This window comes from Scleropages formosus, chromosome 14, assembly GCF_900964775.1.
Source record: "Scleropages formosus chromosome 14, fSclFor1.1, whole genome shotgun sequence".
Classification (NCBI taxonomy): Eukaryota; Metazoa; Chordata; class Actinopteri; order Osteoglossiformes; family Osteoglossidae; genus Scleropages; species Scleropages formosus.
Window position 1 is genome coordinate 13,079,944 of NC_041819.1, and position 26,296 is coordinate 13,106,239.

Consider the following 26,296-nt stretch of genomic DNA (forward strand, 5'->3'; position numbering starts at 1 on the left):
TTTCTAAATCACTAATGTGTTGGAATGTGCTTGAGGAGAATCGAAGACTTGGGCAACAACTATAAGTGAAGTTCCAAGACAACTGGTAGCAGATTACTGAGTAAGAAATGCACACAGCATCTATTGCTTTCTCCTATCAGCACACCGCTCCCGCCAGTCACTGACTCATCATTAATTACAAAAAAAAAATGGAATCCAAGCAAACAATCAACTTTAATTACCGATTCCATGAATGCAGTGGTGTCTGTGCTAACATGCTGAAGTGAGGAACTCTGGGTTCAGAGTTAAAAGCTGGACATATTCCACACTACACAGGATGGGTTTTCCCTTTTCCAGAAGCTGTGCAGACCAATTTAACAACATGCAACAACTGGCTCTTTGCACAGATAGAGTAAAGGAAAACAGGTGCCAGCATTTTGGCTGCTTATACTCCTAGATTGTACACCAGCAGTCATTGAAATTATGGGACCCAGAATCCTCTACATGTCCTCTACACTTTAAGATTCAAATACCACTGCTGCACTGATGATGCCCAGCTCTTCCTTTCCTTTCCACCTGGAGCATCAGACATTTCCGCACGCATTGTTACCTGCCTGTTGGACATCTCTGTATGGATGTCTGATCACCACCTCCAACTCAACCTCTCCAAAACAGAGATTCTTCACCTCCCAGCTCACCTGTCCTCCTGTCACGATCTATCGATCAGACTGGACAACTCACTCATTTTGCCTACCTCCTCGGCTAGGAGTCTGGCAGTAATGATTGACTCAAGTCTATCTTTCTTTCAGCACATCAAAGCCACAACCAGCACCTGCAGATACATCCTGCATGACCCGTCCTTGCCTCAGAACTGACTTTACCCAACTACTTGTCCAGGCCACGGTGACATCCCGTCTGGACTACTGAATCTCTCTTTTGTCTGTCCGTCTTGCTACTGCCATCAAACCTCTACAGCTGATACAGAATGCTTGTCCATGAGTTGTGTTTGACTTGCCAAAACGTTCCCATATATCTCCTGTATTCATTTCTCCATACTGGCTTCCTATATCTGCCTGGATCAAATTTAAGACCCTGGTTATTGCCTACAAATGCATAAATAGAACTGCTCCCAGCTATTTAAAAGACTTGATCAACCGCTACATCCCGACCAGACTACTATGCTCTTCCACTGTGCGCTTGGTGGTCCCGCGCACAAAAGGTAACGCACAGAGGTTCTGTGTTCTGGCTCCATTGTGGTGGAACGACCTCCCTCTCTCACTCAGAACTGTTGAAACTCTGTCCACATTTGAAAAGGGTCTGAAAACCACTTCTTCCAGACTTAATTTCTGTGAGACGTACATCACTTTGGAGAAAACACACAATGACTGAAACCACTTGTCTTGAGCAGGAGTCGCAGCAAGCCAGAGCCTGGGCCGGCAACACAGGGGGCAAGGCTGGAGGGGGAGGGGAGACACCCAGGATGAGACACCAGTCCGTCGCAAGGCACCCCAGTCAGGAGTCGAATCCCAGACCCACCAGAGAGCAGGCATAGGCCAGACCTGCTGCGCCACTGCGTCCCCTTTGGTGAAAAGCATCTGCTAAATGAATAAATGTAAATGTAAATATTGTGAGCATGCGCTCTTCAGTTCACCACACATTTTTTGCTCACTTTTAAATCTTTTTCCCACACTGAAAATAAGACAGTTTTACATACATTTATCACCTCCTCTTCAAATGGCATCATTAAATAGATGTTGGGATTAAAGCTAGACTGACTTCAGAGCATTATCAGTGATGACAATAGGATGCTTTTCCAATAACAATGTCATTGATGCTTTGTAAAGTCAGCTGAATCAATAAATGACCACACAATTCAGGATTTATTTGACATTTAAAGTGGCTTTCTTTCTGGCCTTAATTCAAATAATATTGTAGTATACACCATCACAAGGCTGCAATTTTGTTGACTTCATTACAGCAGTAATCATTAATAAAGCAAACTGCACAACACTTCAGGCATTTTTACACACGTGTATTTTCCCATTTGTATTCTTGTGTCTATAAAATGATGCGTAACACTTGCGTATATATTGGGGGGGTGTGGTGGTGCAGCAGATTTGGCTGGGTCCTGCTCTCTGGTGGGTGTGGTGTTCAAGTCCTGCTTGGGGTGCCTTGCGGCGGACTGGCCTCCCGTCCTGGGTGTGGCCCCTCCCCCTTTAGTCTTGTGCCCTGTGTTGCCAGGCTAGGCTCTGGCTCTCCGCAACCCCGCTTGGGACCAGCAGCCTCAGCCGATGTGTGTGTGTGTATATATAGATATTTACCACATTTACCGCCTTTGTGTTTCTCCCCCTTTATGTGTAAATCAGAGTAATACGTGCCCAGGGACTGCCCCTCCAAAGTTAATTAAGAGGAATAAACAGCTCAGCCTTTGAGTGAATATTACAGGAAGCTGTGCTCATGTCACTGAGGCGGGAACATTACCATACATCTTCATGCAAGTGGTGGCCTCCAGAGGTCGAGGTTGTAAGGCACACAGCCAAGCAGGTGCATCAAATTTTAAATGTACTCATGCACTTTTAGCTGTTTGCAGTGGTGGTATAAAATATGTAAACATGGTGGAGTGCCATGCATATTATTATAGCTACAGACTGAAGATGTGGTTCTCCATGCATGGGCCATGGGTAAAGCCTGCCTGCTTAACTGCTCGGTTTTTCCTGCATCCTTCTGAAAAGTCTTAAACCTCTTCAGATTGCTTTAGTTTCCTTTTCTGCAGTATTTCATCCTGTTTTCTTTACTTTTGTTTGGTGTGTGACGGGGGTTGCGGTGGCGCAGTGGGCTGGACCGGGTCCTGCTCTCCAGTGGGTCTGGGGTTCGGGTCCCGCTTGGGGTGCCTTGCGACGGACTGGTGTCCCGTCCTGGGTGTGTCCCCTCCTCCGCCCTGTGCTGCCGGGTAGGCTCCGGTTCCCCATGACTCCGTATGGGACAAGCGGTTCAGAAAATGTGTGTGTGTGTTTGGTGTGCTTCACTTGAATATTCAGAAGTTATGTATCCATTTTAATATGAAACATATTAGTAACTTATGAAGTTATCATTCCACAGTTTTAATGTACAGTTTAATTAGGTGTTGGTGCTGTATACCTGTATGCTTTTTACCATGCATACATAGTAAGTGGCTGTACTGTAAGTTGCTTTGCACAAGGACTGCTAGTAAATAAATAAATGTGAACTTAATCTTGGGGATGACATGACAGGTCATCCAGTGAGAGAGACTCGTTTAGTCAGGAAGCAAATCGGTGGACGTGTAGGCGCATTCCTGTGCCCTCCGGGGTCTGGCCCAAAGCATCCCTTTGCACAAGGCTGTCACAGTCAGACAGGATCAGGTGGCCACGCCTCAGCGCAGCGCCAAGCGGATGGACCATGTAAGGCCCGCAGTGCACTCTAAATGCAGACAGAGCTGTTTATAGTGCATCATGATCTCCTTAGTAACTAAACGGTAGATAGCGAGTTTCTGTTTGTCATAGACTTTCATAGACTGTGTGTGTGTGTGTGTGTGTGTTTCAACCCCTCTCTGAAATTAAAAGAGCTGGTATTATGATATTATTGCAAAACACTTCTGTAGATCACCATATAGTGCACAATTACAGAAATTTACTTGCTTAACATTAAGGGTGTATAGTTAACACCCAAAGAAGTGACCGGCTGTAACACCTTTGAGTGTGGTACTTAACCTTAAGTTATCCCCTAAAACACCCAGCTCTGGAACTCAGTATGACTAGAAGGTCTCTGTAAAAGGTATAAATTGCAAGGCAAAAAGTTACATGGCTTTGCTCCAGAAAATTAGTTGTTCATTTCTTTTAGTGTACACTTGATTATGGAGGATGAAGGTAAACCAGTGCCGTATCAGAAAAATGCCAGAAAAGGACCATGGTGATTGTTTCAGCTGCAGCTTGAGCTGGGTGATTTTCCTTTAATGTTTTTGCACCACTATTCACAGCTAGGTTATAAAAGCCAATATTTTGATTTATTTTTTTTTTAATGATATACTGTACCAATTAAGAGTTGAATCCATGATCCAAGGTCATCTCTATAACCCAGTAAGTTACACTAAGTCATAACCCATCATGTGTTTGTCCTACATTGATGCAGAATGTGTTATTTTTAATCAGTATATTTTTCACTTTTTAAAGTAGAACACTAAAGTTTTAACGTGCCTTGGAGAAAGCCATCAACTACACATGACAAAAAAATGGATGACATGCCATGTACTTTATATAGGAGTCTTTAATCTCTATTAAAAACTTTTCCTCTCATGCAAGAATCCCTGATCTCATTGTTGTCCTTTTATCAGTGGATTCTCTGCAGGATGAGTTCGGTGCAACTGTGTGTTTTCACTGCTAGTTCTAAAGCATCAGTTTTGTGAATCAGGCCTCCCTTTAGTAGAGACGTATCAACCGTTTGTGCTGTTCCTCCAGGCCCTCGTCCCCCAAGCAAGCTAGGTCTGTCTGTCTCTCCCAGTACAGCTTTGAATTATTCATGCTGTTGTACGTGTTCATGGGATTCTGCACTTTTCCAATCACACGCCCACCCCGTGACTGTTCTCTAGGTTAATTCACTGTACACTTAAAGCACAGTGCTGGCCTGCAATGGCATCCGGTGCATCTTTGAAGTGTAGGCTGTGGGTAGAACATGCAATGTTGTCACAGTACTGAATGAATCATTTTAATTTAGAGTTTGACTTGAGTAATTTAATTTGAATTGCATATAACTTTATCTACTGCATGTGAAAGGACAGTGCTTCCTGAATGCAGTAAAAAAAAAACACCGAAGAACATCCTGTAGCCAGTATGCATGTATAATTTACCATGAACAACGGTCAATAAAAATAAAATTAATATTTATAACCTGTAAAATTCATGATATTTCATGAGCTTCCTACTCATATAACATACAACTGAATCGGAATATCCCTACTTTATGAAATTAGCAGCAGTGATTTTCTGCTTTTTAGCCTACATCTTAAAGCTTGTTTTACAATGCCATTTAAGATGCAGGAGGTTTTATCTCAGAGCATTTGTTTTGTAATTTCACTGTAGTGCATATTGTGGTACAATTATTGTAATTATGATTACTATTTATTCTGTTTTGTTCTGCACACATATTATATATCATTCTAGAAAATAAGTTATTCCAGCACGCCTTTGTCTTCAGAGGCCTCTGTGCAGCTAACGCAAGTGTGTCTCTCGAGTGCAGACCCTGGCATGCTTGGTATACCTGTCCCTGGGCGGCCGTTAGAGCTCCATCCACAAGCGTCGCAGGCTCTGGGACAGCCAGGTTGCAAGCTGCTGCTTAGAGCTGATCTCTCATCCACACATTCCCCTGTGCGCCTATCGCTTCCACCTGTCACACACAGTGCAGAAGAAAGGTGTGAGAATTTGCCCAGTCGATCAGTGTTCTGCCTCTCTTACTATCTTTGACTAAAGGGAGAGGTGTGTAGAGCAGGAAGTGATTAAAAGAGAGGTGGGATACAGGTGCGACCGACGGTTATGGATGCGGACAGACAGGATCCTAGTATGGCACAGCTGAAAGTCTCGCACGCAAGGGGGTGCTCTGCAGTGTGCCCAGGGATTGGCTCTGTTTGCCTGGACAGTGCTCATGCTCCCTCGCTAAAATAACAATACAGGACATATTTATATCCCTATCAGAACGTATTCAATGTATTAGTTTTCCTTCTTGATTTAACAAATATGCTATTTAGTCATTGCGAATTTTTGGGATTTAAAGTGCATTTAGAGGATGAAGTCTGGGCTGCTTTTAGAAATGATTTCAGATAATGGCTATTAAAGACCCTTGGGTTTTAATTACAGTTATGGGTATGTCTTCTACCTATAAGTAAATTAATGATGGTCAATTTAAAATGAAAAAAAATGAAATTTAATCTGTAAAATATGTATTAGTTTTTGAGTATTTTACGACATAATGTCCAAACTTATATTGTGTGCAAGAAGACACATTTTCCATAATTTTATGCACAGATTTTATGCAGTTGCACATAAATTTGTGACAGTATATGAATTGATAACAGTACTTTTTCATGGGGACTGTCACTAAGGACATGGAAGCTCTGTAACTTAATCTTTTCTTATACTTTTTACCTATGGGTAGGGGTGAACAAACTTCTGAATTGGGTTTCAATCCAACTTTAAAAATGTAGCACTGTAATACAAATGTGCCTCGCATAAATAACAATACCCAACGAAAGCAACACTGAAAATCTAGATTGAAAGAATTTAAGAAACACAAATTATATGTTTAAAGACACTGGATTACAGGTGGAGGTACTCCGGCATGTCAGACTGACATAATGAGATAATGCCACTATTAGGATTTCCAAGAAGATTAAATAAATATGCTTAATATATTGTTAAATAACCTTAAAATGAATAACCACTTAGATAACATTATGCATTCTCCAACATTGTACATCTTATGCAGACTAAAATAAAAAGCCTTTTTTTGCATGTTTCAGTGGTTAATCTGATGTAAATCTCAAGCACTTTTTTTTATCTGGGTGACTTCAACAATTTAACTAGAAACTGCTGCAAAATAGTCTAATATTATTATTAGTATTGTTAGTATTAAGTAATGCTTGGAGGTGAGCTAAAATACATGCAAATGAGAATACATATGAAGGATGTCTGCCAAGGGATGACATTTGGAAATTTTGCAGCTGTATGATGCACACGGTTACTTATTTTTTTAATTGCGATGATTCATTTATTAAGAGGGTGGGAGATATATTGCATTTACATGATGTAATAACCAATAAAGGAGTCGTGATGCCTTGATTTTGTCAAATGAAAGCTTTAGCATCCTCTCTGTGCTCCTATGTGTGGAGGTGTTTTCATTTTGTGGTAAATATTTCACTGCTTCAAGCAGGTGTCCGGGTCATTAAATACACTGCTACGGGGTGTGGGTCGCCTCCCCCCAGTGTTCAGTCAAACCTAATTTGCGCCTCCAACATTTCTGTATATCCCCTCTTAGTACTATAGCTACCATTTCTCTGCTCTTCCAGTACTTGAGAAGTTGGTGCATACCCTAGTAAGGTGAAGAAAATGATGATGGTGATGAAGATGACTATAATGATAAAGATATAAAGGGGGTTACAGAGCACAGCAGTCTGGAAAAACAGACCGTTTTTTCAGATTGTGCAGATTATTTCATAATTTAATTAGCCATTATCCTCAGCCATAATAAATCAAACACCTCTGACGGAGACGCACGAGCATAGCAAAATGTTGTCGGACCAGAGCGCGAGAATGGACTACACGTAAGACCTCTGGGCTGGAGATAGGTGGGGTTGACGGGCGCGGGGGGGGGGGGGGGGGGGGCATCTTCCTCGCGCTCTCTTCTTGTAACGGCTGATTAATTACACAGCTGCCAAATACAAACAGCTGGGCAAGGTTAAATCCGACCAATCAGCGCGAGCATCTCCCTCCCGAGCGGTTCAGGGCGCTTTCGCCGCACAGCAGCGCGACTTCTGCGGCGTCCTTCAGGCGTCGGATCGCGCGCTCGTCGGGAACGTCTTCTTTGTGGTTCCAACGCGCAGGTGATGCGGCTCTCAAATCAACAGAAACGATGATTTCATTCTCTTCCATCGCTGCTCCGTAGGCAGTCCTCCTCGCTGCAGCCAATCGGAGCTGCGGACGGGCGGAGAGATTGCAGGAAGGGGAGGGGGAGGGGAGGGGAAGGGGGGCGAGAACAGCGGAGGAGGCGTCGGATTTCAGTACGCTGGACAGCGACCCGTACTTTACTGCAGGAAAGCCGGACCGGAGGGGGACCTGTTCGAACATCACGGGATCCCTGTCGCTCGACACGAAGACAGAATTGAAGTTGTCAGACCTCGCGGCTTCTCGCCACATTTTGTCCATTTTCCGTTTTTCACGTTTAGCGGGAGTAAGCTTGGTGGAGCCGCAGTTGCTTGCTTTGTGCAGCATCTTCATCTCCCTGCTCTAATTATTTTACTCTAATTAGAACACCTCTTTCCGCACCTTGCTGACTATCCGTTGCATATCCAACTGTTGATGCAAAATCTGGATGCAGCTAATTGTTACATTTGATTACTGATGTTATGGTGGGCTGAGATCCATTATCATGTTGGAAAATCTCAAGTTTTCTAGTTTGAGTGTGACCTGCGGCACATTTTAAAACATCACTATTTCATCTTTTGTATTCATTTATGCTTTCTGATGGCATTTTGATTCCTTCCTCTCTGGATTTCTGTTGAGAATAGGCACGCTTAGGCGAACGCGCTCTGAAGTTGTTTTGTGGACATAACCTTCTGATCAAGATGAAGTTCCCCCACGACTTCTTGAATTGCACTTAGACTAGAGACGGGGATCGAGCGAAGACCCGCAGGCAGAGCCGCGTTCGCTTCCCAGGAGCTTCTCCTGAATCCGCCGTCTTTCCCATCAATGCAATCTCAGTTGTTCCGGACCCCAGTATAAGGTAGCACTATTTTCTAATTCACCATTTTTTTTTACAACCTTCACGCCGAAATGAAGAAGTTTCGAAAGGTTCTGGACGGACTGACCACCTCCTCTCCGGTGAACGTCGGCGGCGTCCCGCTGTGCAGCAGCGCGGCCGGCACTCCGACCGCAGCGCCCACTCCCAGAGACATAGAGGTGGCGGAAACACTCGTGTCTGAGAACTTTCAGATCTGCAAGGTACGCATCTCCATTTGTGCAATGCCCGCGTCTTATTATTATTATTATTATTATTATTATTATTATTATTATTACATGCCATGATGCGATAAAGCGCGTGCATCCCTATTGCCCTAAAACACAGTTGCATTCTGAGTCTGAGCGCTCTGCGTCAACCGTGTTATTGTCAAGAGAGAGAGGCGGATGGGCACCGTGCTGTGCCTGTGATGTGTACTTAGACTTTCAATAGACACGCACACACACACACACACACACACACACACCCACATAGAGACACACGCGCGCGCGCACGCACGCACGTCGCTGTCCATTCAGGCAAATTGTGTTCGCTGGAAGTTTGATGGGCTACAGAGTAGCAACGCCTCAGAGTCCCAATTTAACAACCATGTATATATATATATATGTATGTGTATATATAGTATAATACATGGCCTTGGTAATACATATGACGCGCCAATGCGATCGTTGGACCCGCGGACCCGGATTTGTACGTTTGGAGCGCATGATCGCACGCAGATTGCTTCTCGGTGTTCACACCATGATTCAATGGCCCCTCTTCCGCAGAGCGTCTTGAAGGGCTTCGCGTCGTTTTCAGGGTTTCTTACTTGACGCGGAACTGATGCCCCTTAGTTAGGTGGAAGCACACAATGAATGTCGCGCATCGGTGCGTGCGGAGAAACGCGTGGGACAGTGTGTGCTCTCTTCTGCACCCTGTCCCTGGTCATTGTGCTGTTCACCTCATTCTGCTGGTAATTTGCCCCCCCAACCCCCCCCTGGCCGCCACCAGTCCGTCAGTCTTCATTTCCTTTTATTATGCGGGTCCGCTATTTGGAAATTGGATGGCGATGACAGGAACTCCCCATATCTGCATTAAACCGATTGTCTCGAATCGATGACATAACTGGCCTCCCTTCCTTACATAAAAGCCCCTCTGATATTGCGGTACCACCTCGCTGCTGTGCTTTACTGCCGCTATTTTTAGCAGCAGCACCAGCGCCCATCGCGGCCCGCCGAGCTCCGCGAAGCTGACTGCAGCGATTATTCCTCAGCACGGAGGAGGAGTGCGCGTGTTTTTTCTTTTTTCTTTTTTGGATCCGAGGTGAATTATTCATCGCTGAACGAACAAGGCCGAAAGAGCTGTAGGAGTGCGGGGGATGGAGGGGGCTGTGCGTTGGGGGGGGTGGAGGCGCAGGGCTAGGGAGGGTCTCTGAACGGAACTAAAAGGCTGCGATGCCATTTCTGCAGTCAAACTGTTGCGGCAGAGTGGTTAAGGCACCGACTGACAAAGCACTAGACCGAGTCTCTCGGCAGTGACAAGAAATCCTTTTTTTGTTCATCCTGGTAGTGGCAGCACAACGTGTTGAAATGTTTAACGCAGTAGCCTTGTAATCTGAGGGATGCTGGTTCAAATCCCACTCCTGCTCTAGCACATTTGAATGAGGTTCTTGAGCACACATGACACACAGCAGTATAAATGGACAGATTATCAATACACTCATTTTCTGAAGTTGCATTGGATAAAACATTCAGGTACATAAAGACTAATGGAACACTCTCCGTAATAACTTAATAGTTTCCCTTGGTTTTTAGTTGGTTGTGTTTTCTGTCCTATAAAGACCTGAAAAGTATGCCTTTTCATTAGCTTCCCAGCATAAATTACACCTATACTACTAGACATTGCTCTCCATTTGTCTTGTTGTTATTGCTTTTATGACGTGGGAAAGAAAAAAAAAAAACATACATGCAAGCTCAAAAGACATCAGAAGTTACATATTAGAAAGCCAGAAGATTTAATATCATAAAAAAAAAAAAAAAAAAAAATATTGTAACAAATGAGGTGAATGAACGGTGGCCTCTCTCTGATCACACATGCTCTCATTCTCACACAACCAGACTGCGCAGACACAGACGGAGAAAAATAAGTTTCGAAGTTGCTAGACTGCAGAACCACTCTGTCCGCTGGGTTATGTGATTTAAAAAAATAAGGCCACAGATTAAAAAAATATCTGATGCAGGTATCAGGCAAGGCAGGAATCCGGCAGAAGTTTTCCAGGTCTTATTTTTCAGGGGTAATGGATGTGAGAGGGTTTGTGTTACTGTGTTCCTAGGATGAATCCAGGAGGAACATATTGCTTTGTCTCTAATGACATCCAGGGAAATTACTATGTTTGATGGATAGATCAGAAAGCAATCTTCTTATTCCATCCACCCTTACTAGTCACAATAGTATAAAAATACTAAAATGATCAGGCTTCGTCTATCCTGAGTTTTGTGTACCTACTCGTGCGATGAACATTGGTGCAAAAAGTGGAAAGAAACAAACTAGGTTTACTTAAGAATCACATGTCTGCAACTGTCTCTCTTTCTCCTAGTGTCATGCACAAATTGTATTTTCTCTAAGATGTACCTCGCTTTGGAGAAAAGCATCTGCTAAATGAATAAATGTAAATGTAAATGTAAAAAGAGTCAAGTATGAAGTGTGCCAAAATCAAGCCATTCCTGTTGTTATCGAGTGCTATTTCCAGTATATCAGTGTAAAATACTGTATGCAGTATTAAAATGTATTATTAGGAGCCACACCAGTTGTGGATATAGTCAAACTGAACAGAACAAGATGCAGTCTAGTGGCTGTGTGTGCTGTGTGCACTTTAAGTTTCTGGAAGGTAGTGGCTTTGGTGCTTATCCGTTTGGGAGCTCCTGCGGTGCCAAACGCGGGAGCACCTGCTGTAGCAGTGTGACGCTGTTGTCCCCAGCCTGCTCGTCACAACTCTCCCTGTTTCTGCTTTGGTCTGCAGTCCAAGCGCACAGGCCACGTGGAAAGAGGACGGCGGGGCCTCTGCCGCAGTTACCTGTGAATGCGCATTAGGCTGCAGCTTTCCCCTCTGTTCTCTCCACCCCATTAAAGCAGCCACCTGTGGTTTTCTAAAGTGCAGCCCTACCAGACCAAGGATACTTGAACACAGGAAGACTGCAGATTTGGCCTGTCTTCGTAAAGCCGTAATACGGGAAACGGTCATCATCATGTATATTTGTACTTCTTTCCATATTATTCTTAGGAAAATTATGTGAAAGACATAATTAGTCAGCTGGTTACTGCCATCTGGCGCATTTTGCTTTTGGCATCTTGTTTTTGCAGCGATCGTGAGAAAGTTGTAATCCAGTGGTTCTGCTTGTCCTTAGACCATAGACTTGCTTCATTATAGAGATTTAATTCAAAATGAAATGTCTTTCCTTCAAGTCACAAACAACCACTTGCTGAGTAGGCGGTATGACAATTATACTGAATGTTTTAATGAATATAATTATGTAACTCGATTAATCACAAAAGTAACCCTGTTACAATGTGTTTAGCCCATTGTCCTTGTCTATACCTGGCATATGTGAGCACTGCAGGTTTGGTTCCTCCTGACACAAGTTTTCCAGATAAATTTCCATGACATCTTCAGCTCAATGAACCTGTGCTCTTTTTTCCCAGGACTGCTAATTCTACAAATAAATGTGTTACGTAAATGATAATAAAATATTATACCACCTCCTCTTCTTCCAGTTTTCATCCATTAGGTTTTTTTTTTTTTGTTTGTTAAAAAAATTGATATTTGAAGACTCAGTTTTCACTACGTCTTTATAATTTCTGAAATTATCAGGAGTTAATCACTTGTGTAATAAGATTGTTTGGTCCGTTAGAGGTTATTTTGATATCAGTATAAACCCATTTAGAGCTTTGTTTTCATGCACAGATTTATCTAAATATTTTTTTTTTAATATAATTTGTCTTTTACTGTAGTTGTTTTGAACACTGTGCTGTCCTTCTGAAGGGGCAGATAATGTCAGTCTTTGCTTAGTAACTGGACTGATTGGTGTCTGAGTGCCTATATCTCATCTTGTTTTTCACCATGAGCTCAACCAGGAGCTTTGAGTCATGAGTCGGAAGCGCTGACGCGCTTGTTTCACTTGGTCTGACATATAAGCAAGCTCCAGGGCAAGTATGAATGGCACACATTTGCTGATGTACAAAATTGCAATGATGCAGACATACTGTACATACACATGCTCAAGCCCTCATGCCAAAGCACATAGACACAGGAAATGAGTAAATCCATCTCCCCTGTGTCTGCACCTGGAACACATCCACTGCTGAGACAGAGGAGAACGTAACTGTGGTGTAATGGGCTCGTGTGTGAACGTGTTCATTTCTGCTGAGAGCATTAATTTCATCCTACACACAGTCAGGAAACAAAGTTGGTTAATTGTACTAGAAATTGTTTTGGTTTATGTACACATTCCAGATTGTTGTGGGGCTGTGTTTGCTTTATAAATTCTTACTCTAATTCAAACAGTGTTGAGACACCATCTGTAAATGAACTTGTACTAGTTAAAACTTCTCTTAAACATCATTTTTGGGTTTTAAGCAGTATTACTGGTAACAAGACGCATGATGCACCTACTGCTGATGCATTTACTTAACCAACGCAATCGGATTGCACATGTAAATATTTTCGGCAGCGGTAAGAGAATGCAGAAAGGAGGAAGTGGCAATTAAAAAGCCCATTTCAAAACAATACATCATGATGGCAGCACACTCACTGACCCAGTAAAGCAAAAGAAGCCCTGTTATCTCACATGGAAGGGATGAGCCGATTTTCATTTGAACCACATTTTCGCTCTCATCTAAACAGAAATACCGACTTTGCCCTTCTAATAGTCACGTCTTTATGTTCACGTGTTTTCTACTTGTGAAAAGAATCACGAGGCAGACTGGAAGATGTCAAGGGTGTGCAAAGGTACAATTAGTCTTCTGTTTTCTACCGATTTTAATTGTGCTATACGAACTTGGTTCCATTTGATTCATTGTGCTGCCTTTGCCTGCTGCTAGGTGCAGAAACCGTGTACAGTAATGCCTAGCAGACAGCTGCAGAGTGCATGTAACATGATATGGAGGAGAACTGCTACTGCATAGGAAACAGATTGGCCCATGTTTGAGAGACTAGAACAGAAAGAGCAGCTCATGGCTGAGTCAGCTGAAAACTGAAACTGGCTGCTTTGAGCTGCCCGGTTCGATGCGTATCGATGTATTGAACGTGTTGTGAGTTTTCACCTTCCATGCTGGATGGTAAAGCTTTACGGACTGAGCTGTGAGCTGCCCGTGTTGCTCTGTGAGGTATCTGTGATGGTCTTTGTGGTGCTTTTGCTGCGCTGGGCTTGACTGTAAATTATCTCTTGACTGCTTTGGACACCTGTATTGATGGCCAGGGTTTATGTTTGGCTTTATTGGTTTGGCTCCTCTGTGGCGTCACACAAGAGTAGTTTTGTAGTTTATTGTAGTGGGTTTCAAGATGGATGCTTTCATAAGCAGACCACAGTTCATTCAGAACTTACATTAACATTTATTCACTTAGCAGATGCGTTTCTCCAAGACGACATACAGCTCAGAGAGCAATACAAAGAGTGCATTACATCAACAAAACTTCCCAACTAAAGAACATAATTTCCAACACAAGATCACAATTCCACCTAAAGAACTTTCCAACTAAAGAATAATTACTATGCTTATTTGACCGTATCTTATATTGAACCCAAATCCTGGGTTCAATATAAGTTATGGTCAAATAAGCAGGAATTCATACACACATACAAATCAGTAAAGATCAGTCAGTTCTGTGACTCTGATCTATTTTCCATGTGATTATTGAACATATGCCAGAAGCCAAATGAGGTTGGAGTCCTTTACATTTACATTTATTCATTTAGCAGACGTTTTTCTCCAAAGTGACGTAAAAATATAATCTGTGCATTACATAGTCAAATCAAGTTTGAGTCAATCATTTGCAATCAGTTGAAAATGTTCATTTGATGAAGGATAGACAAGCAACATCTTTATTACATGAGTATCTGAAAACAATCATGGGGTATCAAGTAAATTTTACTGTGAACATACCTTCCCAGTGTCAACTAACTTCTTACTTGGATTTCATTGGCCACTGTCATCTGTCAAGCATGGTTTTCCCCAAGAGTGAGAATCACTTGGTAGCTCGGGTTAGGGGGAGAATCGATGGCCTCAAATTTAGTCCGTGTTAATGATAAAATGAACATTCATAAAATTCATTTGTTATTTACCTGATGCATTTATTCAAAGCACTTTACAGCTGTTCATCTGTTTAAAAATTGTTCAGTCAACATTATGATGAATCTTGGAGTACAAGTTCTATAAACTTATTTGCTGCTGGTTGAAATGTAATATGAAATGTAACTACTCTTTTCACCTCTGGCTTTTACAATTCATACATCACTGTTGGTGGAAAAAGGTACTTAGAATACACAAAACTTTTGCCAGCTTTTGTGCCTTCTAAGCTCTATTTACAGCTAGGCAGAAAATAATACATTCACATATGTTACATATTTATAGATTTTTTCTTTGATATAATTTTAATATTAGAAGAAAACAGAATTTATGTTTGAAATTGTTCAAGATCTAGATGGATGGATGTGCTATCGAGTCAAGTCTGACTTATACCGATCCATTCATTTAACTTCCAATGCAAGGGAGGGACAGAAGTTGTTTGCCAGCGCTTTATTTTGTGCATGTCTGTGTGGTGAAACATAAAAATCTCCACACAGCCAGAGAAAAGCTGAGCTGGGAACTGTTTGAACCCCACACCCACCAAGCTTGTTAGGAGTTTTGAGGCACTGGTTTTACCCACTGTGCCACCATGTCCGTCAAAAATGCTGAAAATGTAATGTAAAATTGGTTTCTTTGTAAACTCAGACTTTGATAGATATGCAGTACTACCAGTGACAGAATAATAATATTCTTGTTAGAAGTATGCAAATGATGAAAAGCTTCACTTTACTTGTAGTGTCTTTTAACAATGCAAAAATGTTTACAAAAGACTGGAGGTACTCCTCATTTCTCAACAAGTCAAAGGAAGGCCAATTCAAACTAGCCTTTCCAGAGTCAGGGCAGTTTGTGAAATTAAGTGAATAAGGATATTATTACATGGACATCAATGACTTTTCGGACTTTTATGATAGGGTATTCGGGGTGTTCACTTTGCTTTGTAAACATCTTTCTCTCTTTGGTTTCTGCATTGTTTTTGTGTGTGTTATTTACTACCAATTTCTCGTTTTGGACTTCAAAACTGGTTTTCTTTGCAGGGTGACGCTTTACAGCACCCTTCATCCTAAGTCTTTATGAAGCCTAGTCCTTCCAGTGGGAGGTGAGATGGGTGGGCAGAGGAGGCATGCTGGCTCAAGGCCGGGAACCCAGGGCAGAGGGGCTGGCACAGGAGTTGAGGGAGGAGCAGCCAAAACTAACTATAGACAATTTAATACAGATCTATTCTCTGGGGGGGGAAGAGGAGAGACAGCAGGTCTCCCAGTGGCTTCTTTTGTAATATGATTACATTACATTATAAGAGACAGAGAGAGCGCGAGAGAGAGAGAGAGTGAGGGAGAGACAGACAGAAAGAGACAGAGAGAGATCTACTCTAGTAGAGCTGAAAAATCTGACGTACTCAGCTCTTTCTGGATGCTGTGTCCTTGAGTGTCTTTGCTTTAAACTCTACCAAATATTGCAACTGTAAGACAAGGGGAGCTTCAGACCTATTTATTTATTTATACTGCTTTTTTGCTGTGCAGTTTACTAATTGTCTGCATTTTATATTATGCGATGCATCGTATGAGTCTGCCTGCTCTTGCCTGTCAGACAAAACACTTATGGATTGTGCAGCAGACTTTTATTGATTTCATGGCCCTGTAAAGGTTAAAAATATAAAGCAAAAATTGTGATTTAATTCCAGCCATCCATCCAGATTTAATAACTGTGGCCTGAGCGGGGTTGCGATGAACCGGAGCCTATCACTGGGCACAAGACTGAGGGGACTGCATTCTGGACAGGACACAAGTCCATGGCAGGACAGCCAGACATGCACAAGTCACTCAGCCACTCACACATTATGGGCAATTAAGTCACGTAAATTGCATGTTTGTGGACTGTAGGAGGAGACTAGAGCACCTGGAGGAAACCCATGCAGAGACAGGGAGAACATGCAAACTCCACACAGACTGAGTGGCGATCGAACCCATATTCTTTTGCACCACCCAGGCACTGTGAGGTGGTAGTACTTCTTGCTGCAGCACCATGTGCGTTTATGACTTACTCAAAATGATTAAAGACAAAAGAGTTTTTTTTTTTTTAAAGAAAATAATGTTTATAGGTGTTACTGCTGAACATGTTTTAATTTTTATTATGAAACCCTTGCTCATTTATATTTTGTGTACATTTTTGCGTAATTGAAACATAAATGACTTTGGCTGGATTAACTGATTAACAAATTCTATGTCACACAGGCCTTGTCATATTTCCTCCATTTCCCTGTAGTTCAGTGGTTTATGTAAGGCTGTGAAGATTAGTTTTAGCTCCAGCTGTCCGTATGTGCCTTTAGCATAAAATACACATAGGCACGGGTGATGTTTTGTGACACAAGTAAACCTTACAGGTTGACACAGCTAAGCAGTCATAAGATGGAAACACGGGAATGTAAATCCACACAGCTGCTCTGTGGAAAAGTGCAGTTGTGTCTGTCTCTTTGGTTCTAGCAGAGTGAAGAAAGGAGCTATAAAAGGAATAGTTAAATCAGGTCAGGGTTTAATTTCCCCTCTGCTTTGGGACGGAATCCATACTGGGTGGATTTCAGTGAGTATGAAGGTCTGTGGCTGCACAAATACTCCCCCCACACACACTTATTGCTGTGTTCCAGCCTTGACTTCAGCTGTGCATAGACTGATGGTCCCCAATGGGGCATTTCCAAAAGTTGAAGGCAAGATTTCTAAAACTGCTGTCACATACGTTTGTACGTATGTGTGTGGAGGACAAGGCTGAGTGACACGGTGTGCAGTGTTCTGAAATTTCTGCTGATACGACCTGCCTTCTCCAACCCAAGGCTGCCGAATTTTGAGCCCCAGGCCCGTTGTAAACACAGGGAGCACACAACGGTTGCCCCCCTTTAATAGCAGATAATAAGAAATCAAAAAAATCTATAGACCATGCTGTTCATTAGCAGGAGTGTGAATTATGGCTGGGGACACCTTCCTCACTGCCGGCCACACACAACAGAACATCTGGTTTTTGGTTATTAATCTGCCATCTATGAAATATCCATGCTTAAGAGCCACATGTTTAAAATTGTCTTGAAATTACACTTTTAAGTGCTCAATTTTTAATTTTCTTTTTCATAATTTTTTTTACATTTTCTCCTTAAATATTTTGTTGTTTTATTTTATTTACTTTTTATTATGCAGGTTTTTTACAGTGAATTTATGTGTGTTGTTTTCTGTACCCTATGTATCTTTATTTTTACAAAACAGTAGTAATTTTTAATGGTGCTATATAACAGTTTTATTATCATCATTGTTTTTTTTGTTGCTGGTGTTTTTTTTTTTTGGTTTTATTGTAGGGATCACACCTGGATTTTTATTTATTTATTTATTTTTTTAAGCTCTTTTTATTGATTTACTGCTTTACATATTTTTGTGCATAGATTTTTTTCTTTAAATTTTGTGAGTAAACTTAGATTTTTGCGTAGAAGCACTGAAAAACCAGAAAGTACAATCAGTCAGGGGTAGAAGATTGAGCTTTCAGCACAGAAATCTCCAGCAGCAGGCCCCAGGATACACTAGAAAAGTGTACTCTTATCACAGCTCTGTGCAAAGCAGTCTCTACTGATTCATTCCCTACGGGCTCTTCACCAAGCAACGACCCCATGTGAATTTTCATGAACTGCTGCTGAACTACTGTTTATATGTTACCCAATGTTTGGTTGATCTTATTTGTACATTTTTAAAAAGTTAATTGACACTTTATAAGCATATACAGTGATATCACCATGTTAGCCTAATTTGGAGCAGCAGGTAGCACAGAAGTCAGCACTGCTGCCTTGGACTTAAAGGACCAAGGGCTGAATCCCTGCTGTAGTACCCTTGTGCAAGGAACTTACCCTGAATTGTTCCGGTAAATATTTGCCAGCTGTGTTAACGGTTAAATAAGTCCTTAAATAAGTCGCTTGAAAAATAATGTTGGAATAATGACTGCTCTATCCTTAGCACTGGCATCGAAATGTAATTCTAGGTTTGGCACTTGAACAGGATCACTGTCCTGATGTGAAGTGTGTTCTGTTTTATTTTTTGCGTTAAACGGCTGAAAAAGGTAGTATAATATCAATTGATTCGTTCTGCATAACTGTTCATTTATTGTACTAGTCATTGGGTTTTAATGTTGCAGAAGTGATTATATTTTCAATGTGTTTTTCTCCTAGACGGTCCGCCATGGATTCCCATACCAGCCCACTGCCCTGGCATTTGACCCTGTTCAGAAAATCCTTGCCATAGGGTCTCGAACAGGTGGCCTACGAATGTATCCTTTTTCACTGTTGTGATCTGACACGCCTGTGCGTCACATGTTGTTTTACACCCGAAGCCCCCGCGGGAGAAATCCTGGTTCCTAAAGGACTTGCTCAGCTCCAGGTAAGGCTGTCACTCTTTAATGTCCCCTTCTGCTGATGTCCCGTCCTTCCTCCCTGCGGGTACTGTCACGTTGGCATTTCACTGGTGAGAGCGACAAACAAAACTACCGGCAGCAACATCAGTGGATGAAGTGCTGCACATGGGCAAATGCTCACGCAAGGGTTGCCCCTGGAGATGCTCACTGAGAAGGATCAACTTTGAATATTTATGTATATAAATGGGTCACGTTCTGAATATATTTCGGCACATACATATGTCAAAGGCTGTACACTGGGTCATTCTTTTATCCTTAACTGGGTGAAAGTTTGACTTTAATATCATAAAAGGGCCACGCACTCAAATAGTAAGCAAATCTATTTAACTTGAGCTATGTACAGAGACGTGTTTGGCTAATTGCCTTAATCAGCAGCCGGACAATTTTGTCGCTACGCATGAGTGTGCTGTTCTCATATTAAACTTTGAAAAATTTTCTCAAAATATATAAAGAAGGTTATCTTATTTATTTTAATACATGTATGTCTATTTAGTAGTTCTGAAATTGTGGAAAGTTTTTTTTTTTTTTTTTAAAAAGATGTAATATTATCTGTATCTTTGATCTAATACGTCTAATATGAGCAGTGTTGGCAGTTGCATCCGCACTCTCCATGCTTACATGGGAAACAAATGTTGGAATGGAAACATGGGAAACAGGTTAGCTGACATAGCCCTTAATGGAAATAACTTAAATCATTTTCACTATTTAGAGTCCGTGAACTGCTTTCATTGTACTTAATAACTGAGGTTATGTCAGTTATGTGAAACACAATCCCTATTTCTCGATGGGACTGCGGAAGATCACTGAGATGATTTAGATGAATGGTTCAGTGTTGAACTGGGCTCCAAAATGACTCACTTCTGAAGCTCTTTTACTTCTTATGAATTTAACATCTACGTTTTATATTTCTTTCTTCCTTTTTTCATTTATCCATCTATCTTTAATCTACTTTGGCCTTTAAAGCAGCAGGCATGTTTTTGTTCTGTGCGTCCAGGTTGTCTTTCATTTCTGTAATGTGCAACCTGAGCTTATATTGCTAAGTGAAGCCCTGCTGTGCTATATGGCCACTTATTCATTTTCCCTGCTGATTCAGAAATCTATGAATGATTCAGATACCTGCATTGACTCTGAGTGCTTGAAGGCATAGGGCTGCTTAGGTGTTTGTGTCATTCCTTTTAAGAAGGAAGGTGTTTGTGTGTTTTGAATGGACAGAACAGTCTTCACTAACTCTAATAGACTGTAAATGTGCAGACCGGTGACTAAACAATGGGCAGCTGTACAAATGTAGGCTCACAATGTAAAATATACTGTGTCCTAACTAATATAAAATGGGCTCTGTGGATAAAGTGAAATAAGCTTTGTGTGGAGGAGCAACCAGATATTTTCATATTTCTGCTTCATGATGTCAAATGAGTGATCAGCTGTTCGCTGGATGACAGATCCCCTCTCACAGATTAAGGGAAGCTAATTGGTGTCCCGGCAGCAACAGTGATTTCTTCAGAAACAAAAGCGTCTTAAATTTTGGGTCTGTGTGTGCTTGCACGTTGTGAGATAATGCTATAAACTGATTTTATCGTGAAGGCTGTAAGAGGACTGGCATGATTTGCAGAGTGAAATGGAGAATTTATTGGGACCAGGAAACGGAAAGAAGGGCAATAACAATTAGCATGATGAATCAAGATGTAATTACGTGGGTTAAAATCAGATCCGGTCTCTAGCATGGAGTGCCCTCGGAACCACATAATGAAGCACACGTGTAATGTACATCATAATAAATTCATGAAGGAGAAAAACACTCAGATGTACTCAATTAGAGTGGTTAAAACAGTCCTCTTGGCCTAAATCGAATGGGCAGATGCAATTCGCCTATGTTTACGCAGACAATTGAACAGGTGTTCTCAGGCTAATGTGATATGTATGACTAGGTCTGTATGTAATATTATGAAAAAAAAAAAAAATTAACTGTCTGACTGCCCTATTGACAAACCGCTGTGTTACAACATGGCACATGTGTTTATGTGGTCTGTGTTTGTGTGCATGCATGTATCCTAATACATGTGTTAGTGTTTAAGGGGTTGAGAAGTGGAGATTTGTAAAGCGGAGGGATCGCCTGTGCTGATTTATGTACAGTTTATTAAGCTTTGTTTTGGTCAAGGAAGCTAGCCAGTAGCATTTGAACAGTCCCCCGCTGTGCTACTTGATCCAGAACAGCACCATGCTTTGTAAAATGTATGAATATTATATTACATTGTAGTTCTGGTGCTCATAGAAATATGATATGCAATGCCATGATTGACTTAATGTGTTAGTGTGTTTTACAATGAAGCACAATTACAAGGTTAAGTCAAAAGTATCAGCATTATAAAAAAGTTAAAACATTATGGCAGATACTTTTTGACTTACCCTCGTACAGGAAAATTATATAATTGGATAGAAAAAACGTAACCTTAAATACTGACTATGCAGTAATTTTTAAACTCCTTTTGATGCAACAATATGTTGGAACTGATGTTTTTCGGAGAGTGCGAGTCGCAATGATGAGGCAGAGTAAAGCTTAAAAAAGGTCTTATTACCGTTCTGCAGAATTTCACCAGGTTTCATTCGTCACACATTTCTTGAAGAGCACATATAAACACTTGCAAAGACCATATTGATGTCACCGCGTTCAGCGCTGTGTGCCTTATGCGTGTCCCCTGCGTGCACTGTGTATGTTGTATGCTTGCCTGTATATCTTTGTTTCCTCTTTTAATACAGCCCGAATCTTAGATATCAGTACGTTCTTAAAGCAAGAACTTGTCAAAGCCTTCTAGCATCAAATGACTGCATGGAATCTTACTAAGTTACAAAGGTGTTTTGCAGTATAGAACTCAATGCGCAGTTTCACAGACATCTATGTAAGAATGAAAAAATACTGAAGAATGAATATGATATATAATAGATATGTTTAATATCTATAATAGTAATTAGAAGTTAACAACAACAACAACAACAACAATAATAATAATAATACACACATTTTCAGAACCGCTCGTCCTATACGGGGTCGCGGGGAACCGGAGCCTACCCAGCAACACAGGGCGTAAGGCCGGAGGGGGAGGGGACACACCCAGGACGGGACGCCAGTCCGTCGCAAAGCACCCCAAGCGGGACTCAAACCCCAGACCCACCGGAGAGCAGGACCCAGTCCAACCCAATGCACCACCGCGCCCCCTCATAATAATAATAATAAAAAAAATAAAAAGGTGAGGGTACACCATCAGGTAGGAAGAGGGTTAGTTGCTTTGTCAACTGATACATGAAAATAATACTGTGTATTTTGGCATGTTGAGCAAACTGGCTACAGATCCCTGTCAGCATTTTATTGTGCAGAAAATTTCAGAATTTAATAAAAAGTGACCTCTCTCTGGAAGAAGTGGTAAATCAGTAGTAGAGATATATCTAAGGAAAGATTTTTTTTTTTTAATTAGATTGAATATGTTTTTAATCAACCTGTTTTTAGCTGGTTTCTAATTTGAAGAAGTGTTCAAATATGGGCAAAGGACACAGAGAAGAAATCCCAACCTTTCTGTAAGCCTGTTTTGTGGCATTAAATGGCATTTCATTTGTTGGGTTGCTTATAGTCTTCTCCTTTGATCTTGCTCTCTGCATCCTGGCACTCAGGTCCGCGGGTGGTCTGGTCGGGTCTGCTGCCATAGAGCTGACCTCCACGTCTCGCTCACAATACCAGCCTTTGTCTGTCCTGTCGGGCACCTGCGCTCTGACATTTTCGCTGTTCTGTAGAGCAGATTTACATTACCTGCTGTTCTCCGATTTCATGGTATCAAGGCGGTCAAGGCAATTTTGGCACGTGCTGGAAAGGCAAACATTGTATATGAGCAATGTAGCACTAAATCTAAAGAGGTTTTACACTGGAAAGCTACGAGGATCATTCAGATGGAAAATGACTGACAGTCCAGTCAGAACAAGTACAGCATTACAGCATCATGTTCATGCGTGGATAGAAGCGGTCAGGTAGCTGCATTTTGACCATGTTCTTCAGTTCTATCTCCTTGATCGTTGTTTTTCTCTTTCTTACAGAATCTCCGTAAATATCCACCTCTCCCTTTATCTTGATATCTACATCCACACATCAGTAGCTTTTACTGCATTGCTCATCCATCGTTTTTACTGCTTTGCCCCTCTTTTTTTTACCTTTCTTAGGCTCCTCATTCACAGCCTCCAAATCCCATACCCTCCTTTACCCTCCCCCCACTTCTCCCTCTCTCTCTCTCTCTCTCTCTCTCTCTCTCTCTCTCTCTCTCTCTCTCTCTCTGTCCCTCTCATTGCTTCTCACTGTCGGCGTATTGGCCATTAGCATCCATGTCACGCTCATGCTTTACTGCAGCTCCTCTTCCCTTCCCAGCTCACCTCCCAGTAATGGCCCTTGCTCTAGCACAGCTGTTCTCTCAGTTAAGGAGCACGCGGTTGGAAAAGTTGGTGTGATCACAGCGTCCAGCACTGCACGTGACAACTCTCTTCATCTTTTTTCACATATGCCTTCTTTTATATTATATGGGAAGGAAAAATAGAAAAATATATTTGTCTTTCTTGTCTGTCTTGAACAGTCACTTGAGTCTACATTGTTGGTTCGTGTATGTGTGTCATTATGTTTGACGTGTGTTACACAGTATTGCCATCATGAAACAGTTTCTACATTTCAGACCTCTTACTTGATCTGTCTTGTTTCTTCTCTCTCGCATTTACATACGATATGTGAGTTATAATTCTCTATAACTAATTCCGGGCACAGATTTACTAATATCGTGAGAGCTAATATCGAATATCCAAGGTGTCATGAGGGACCTATTTTCTTCCGTCAAGAAAAGGCGTGGCTCAACGTGCTTTAGTGGACTAATGCTCACTCATGGAATAGAGTCCCTTTAGACCTCTATATCTTTATCCTTTGTGCACCGTGGGTGCTGTGCTGTGTACTATTATCAGCCCTGCTCTGTTCATCAGCATTCTCTTCATCTGAACTGTTCAGACCTTCCTTTCTGCTGGAGAAACCCACTCCTGCCTGGTAAAAATGTTCTAACCCTGTGGTGATGTCCATTAACACAAGCCCCTCTCAGTGTGTCCTCATGTCCATGGGCCTTCCCAAAGTCTTTGGGCAACATCATTACGTTCAAATTTATTCATTTAGCAGACTCTTTTCCCCAAAGCCATGGACAGTGTTTATTAACTAGTATTTAGTTTATCCCTTTGTCAGCGGTGACTTACAATGCTAAACATCCTCCACTGAACACTCTGCAGTCATTCACTCATTTGTATGCCACAGCATTGTAACACACAGATTTGAAGACACACTACAGATAATTTACAGTCACCAGCCCATCTGAAAAACATGTCTTTGGCCTGTGGGAGGAAACCCATGGGGCACAGGAATGGGAAAAATCCACACAGACTGAGCTTAACTTGAACCCACTTCCAATCACACTGTCCATTGTGCCGGCATACTGGTGTCACTTAGAGGTTTAGCGTGAACTCCTCGTGACCCTTGTCACATGACTTCCTACTAGTCTCCCTCTCAGCGTGAAGTCGTTGTTACTGCCACTGGCCTCATGTCAGTCCAATCATCACAGTACAGCATGGTTTCAGATGAGTTTTCAAAGCAGAGCAGCACGAGTAAACACTGAGCTGGAGCACGGTGGCAGCTGCCGTACAGCGGTGAACACCGTGTTGACAGCCAACAAGGACAGTGGTCATGGATCATGGCATCATTCCTGGTGACATGAGCCAAGCAGACGTTAGCTAACACTGCATGACACAGCTCACATGGTGGAAATCGTGCAGAGAGTGTTGAGGTCTACTTCTCATTAAAGAGAGACACACAGCATGGCTGTGTGGATTATCGCTCCAGTAGGGTCTCATCTGAGGTGACATATTGCAAAACTTTCTGAATTGTTCTGGAAAACTGGGTAGTCATACTTTATAGGAAGCAAAAAAAAAAAAAACTGTGAACATTCTGAGAGAAAGGTTGATATACCTAGATGCATTATATATAGGGGGCCTGCTGTGTGGCGAGTCTGGGGTTTGAGTTCTGCTTGGTGTGCCATGCGACGGACTGGCGTCTCGTCCTGGGTGTGTCCCCTCCCCCTCCAGCCTTGCGCCTTGTGTTGTCAGGTTAGGCTCTGGTTGGCCACAACCCTGCTTGGGACAGGCGGTTGAAGACCTTGTGTGTGTGTGTGTGTGTGTGTGTGTGTGTGTATTATATACAGTATCTCACTGTGTCCTGTGTTGGGCCATATTACTGGACACTAATCGATGATACGCTTACATTCAGTAGTATCTTACTCTGCAAATCGCCTGATTGAAATGAAACACAGAAATCGGGACTAAGAAAGGCCAGAGGCACACCTGCATTCACAGCAAACTGCCCACAGATGCATTGCGGACACAGCAGGTCAGGTGTGGTATCACCGTGCTTGTCTTTCCGCAGCCCTTATTAGACCTCTCTAGGGGTATGAGTTGATCTCGGTGTAATGCTTTAATTTGATTTAATTTGATTTATAGCAACAATCACCAATTTTATCAATGAAAAGTTGATTAAAAGCAAAGTTGGGCTGGTGGTTCAGGCGAAGATACAAAGTAAAGTAATAGCTCCAGCTTGCGTTGCTGGAACTGGTTAGGTTCTATGGTTATAATTTGGCCCCGTTCCTAAGACATTTATTTTCAAAGACATAAACATTGACTTAAAGGTTGTGGAAAATGTACATTTTTTAACGTGGAAGAGTCAATTTGTTCATACTGCACCAATGTTACATCTGCCTTTGCAAACTAAACGGGTTTCCTTACAGACAGAAACATTCGTTCTTTGCATCTACTTTCTTTATTGATGTTGAATCTCTGGGGTTTTGCTGTGCAGTCAGGTGCATCTCAGTGCTTTTCCTCATTATTATTTTGTTTCGTGTGCAAAATTCTGACTGAAACTCTCAGCATTTTCTCATCCCCCTAGCGGTTTTATTGTGAGTTGTCTAGCTTTCCCTCTATCTCTCGGTGCCGG

General features: G+C 42.0%; 1 protein-coding gene across 7 annotated transcripts in view; it reads left to right on the forward strand.

The window, feature by feature from the left end:
- The first annotated feature begins 7,726 nt into the window (after nucleotides 1-7,726).
- The window catches only part of LOC108920069 (syntaxin-binding protein 5-like), a 105,853-nt gene continuing 87,283 nt past the window's right edge, over nucleotides 7,727-26,296 (forward strand). For all 7 annotated transcript variants that reach the window (XM_018728545.2, XM_018728547.2, XM_018728550.2 and 4 more), the window contains exons 1-2: nucleotides 7,727-8,702; nucleotides 19,013-19,110. In XM_018728545.2, the coding sequence (XP_018584061.1) occupies nucleotides 8,535-8,702; nucleotides 19,013-19,110 (266 nt within the window). In that variant the 5' untranslated portion in view covers nucleotides 7,727-8,534. The remainder of the gene's footprint in view (nucleotides 8,703-19,012; nucleotides 19,111-26,296) is intronic.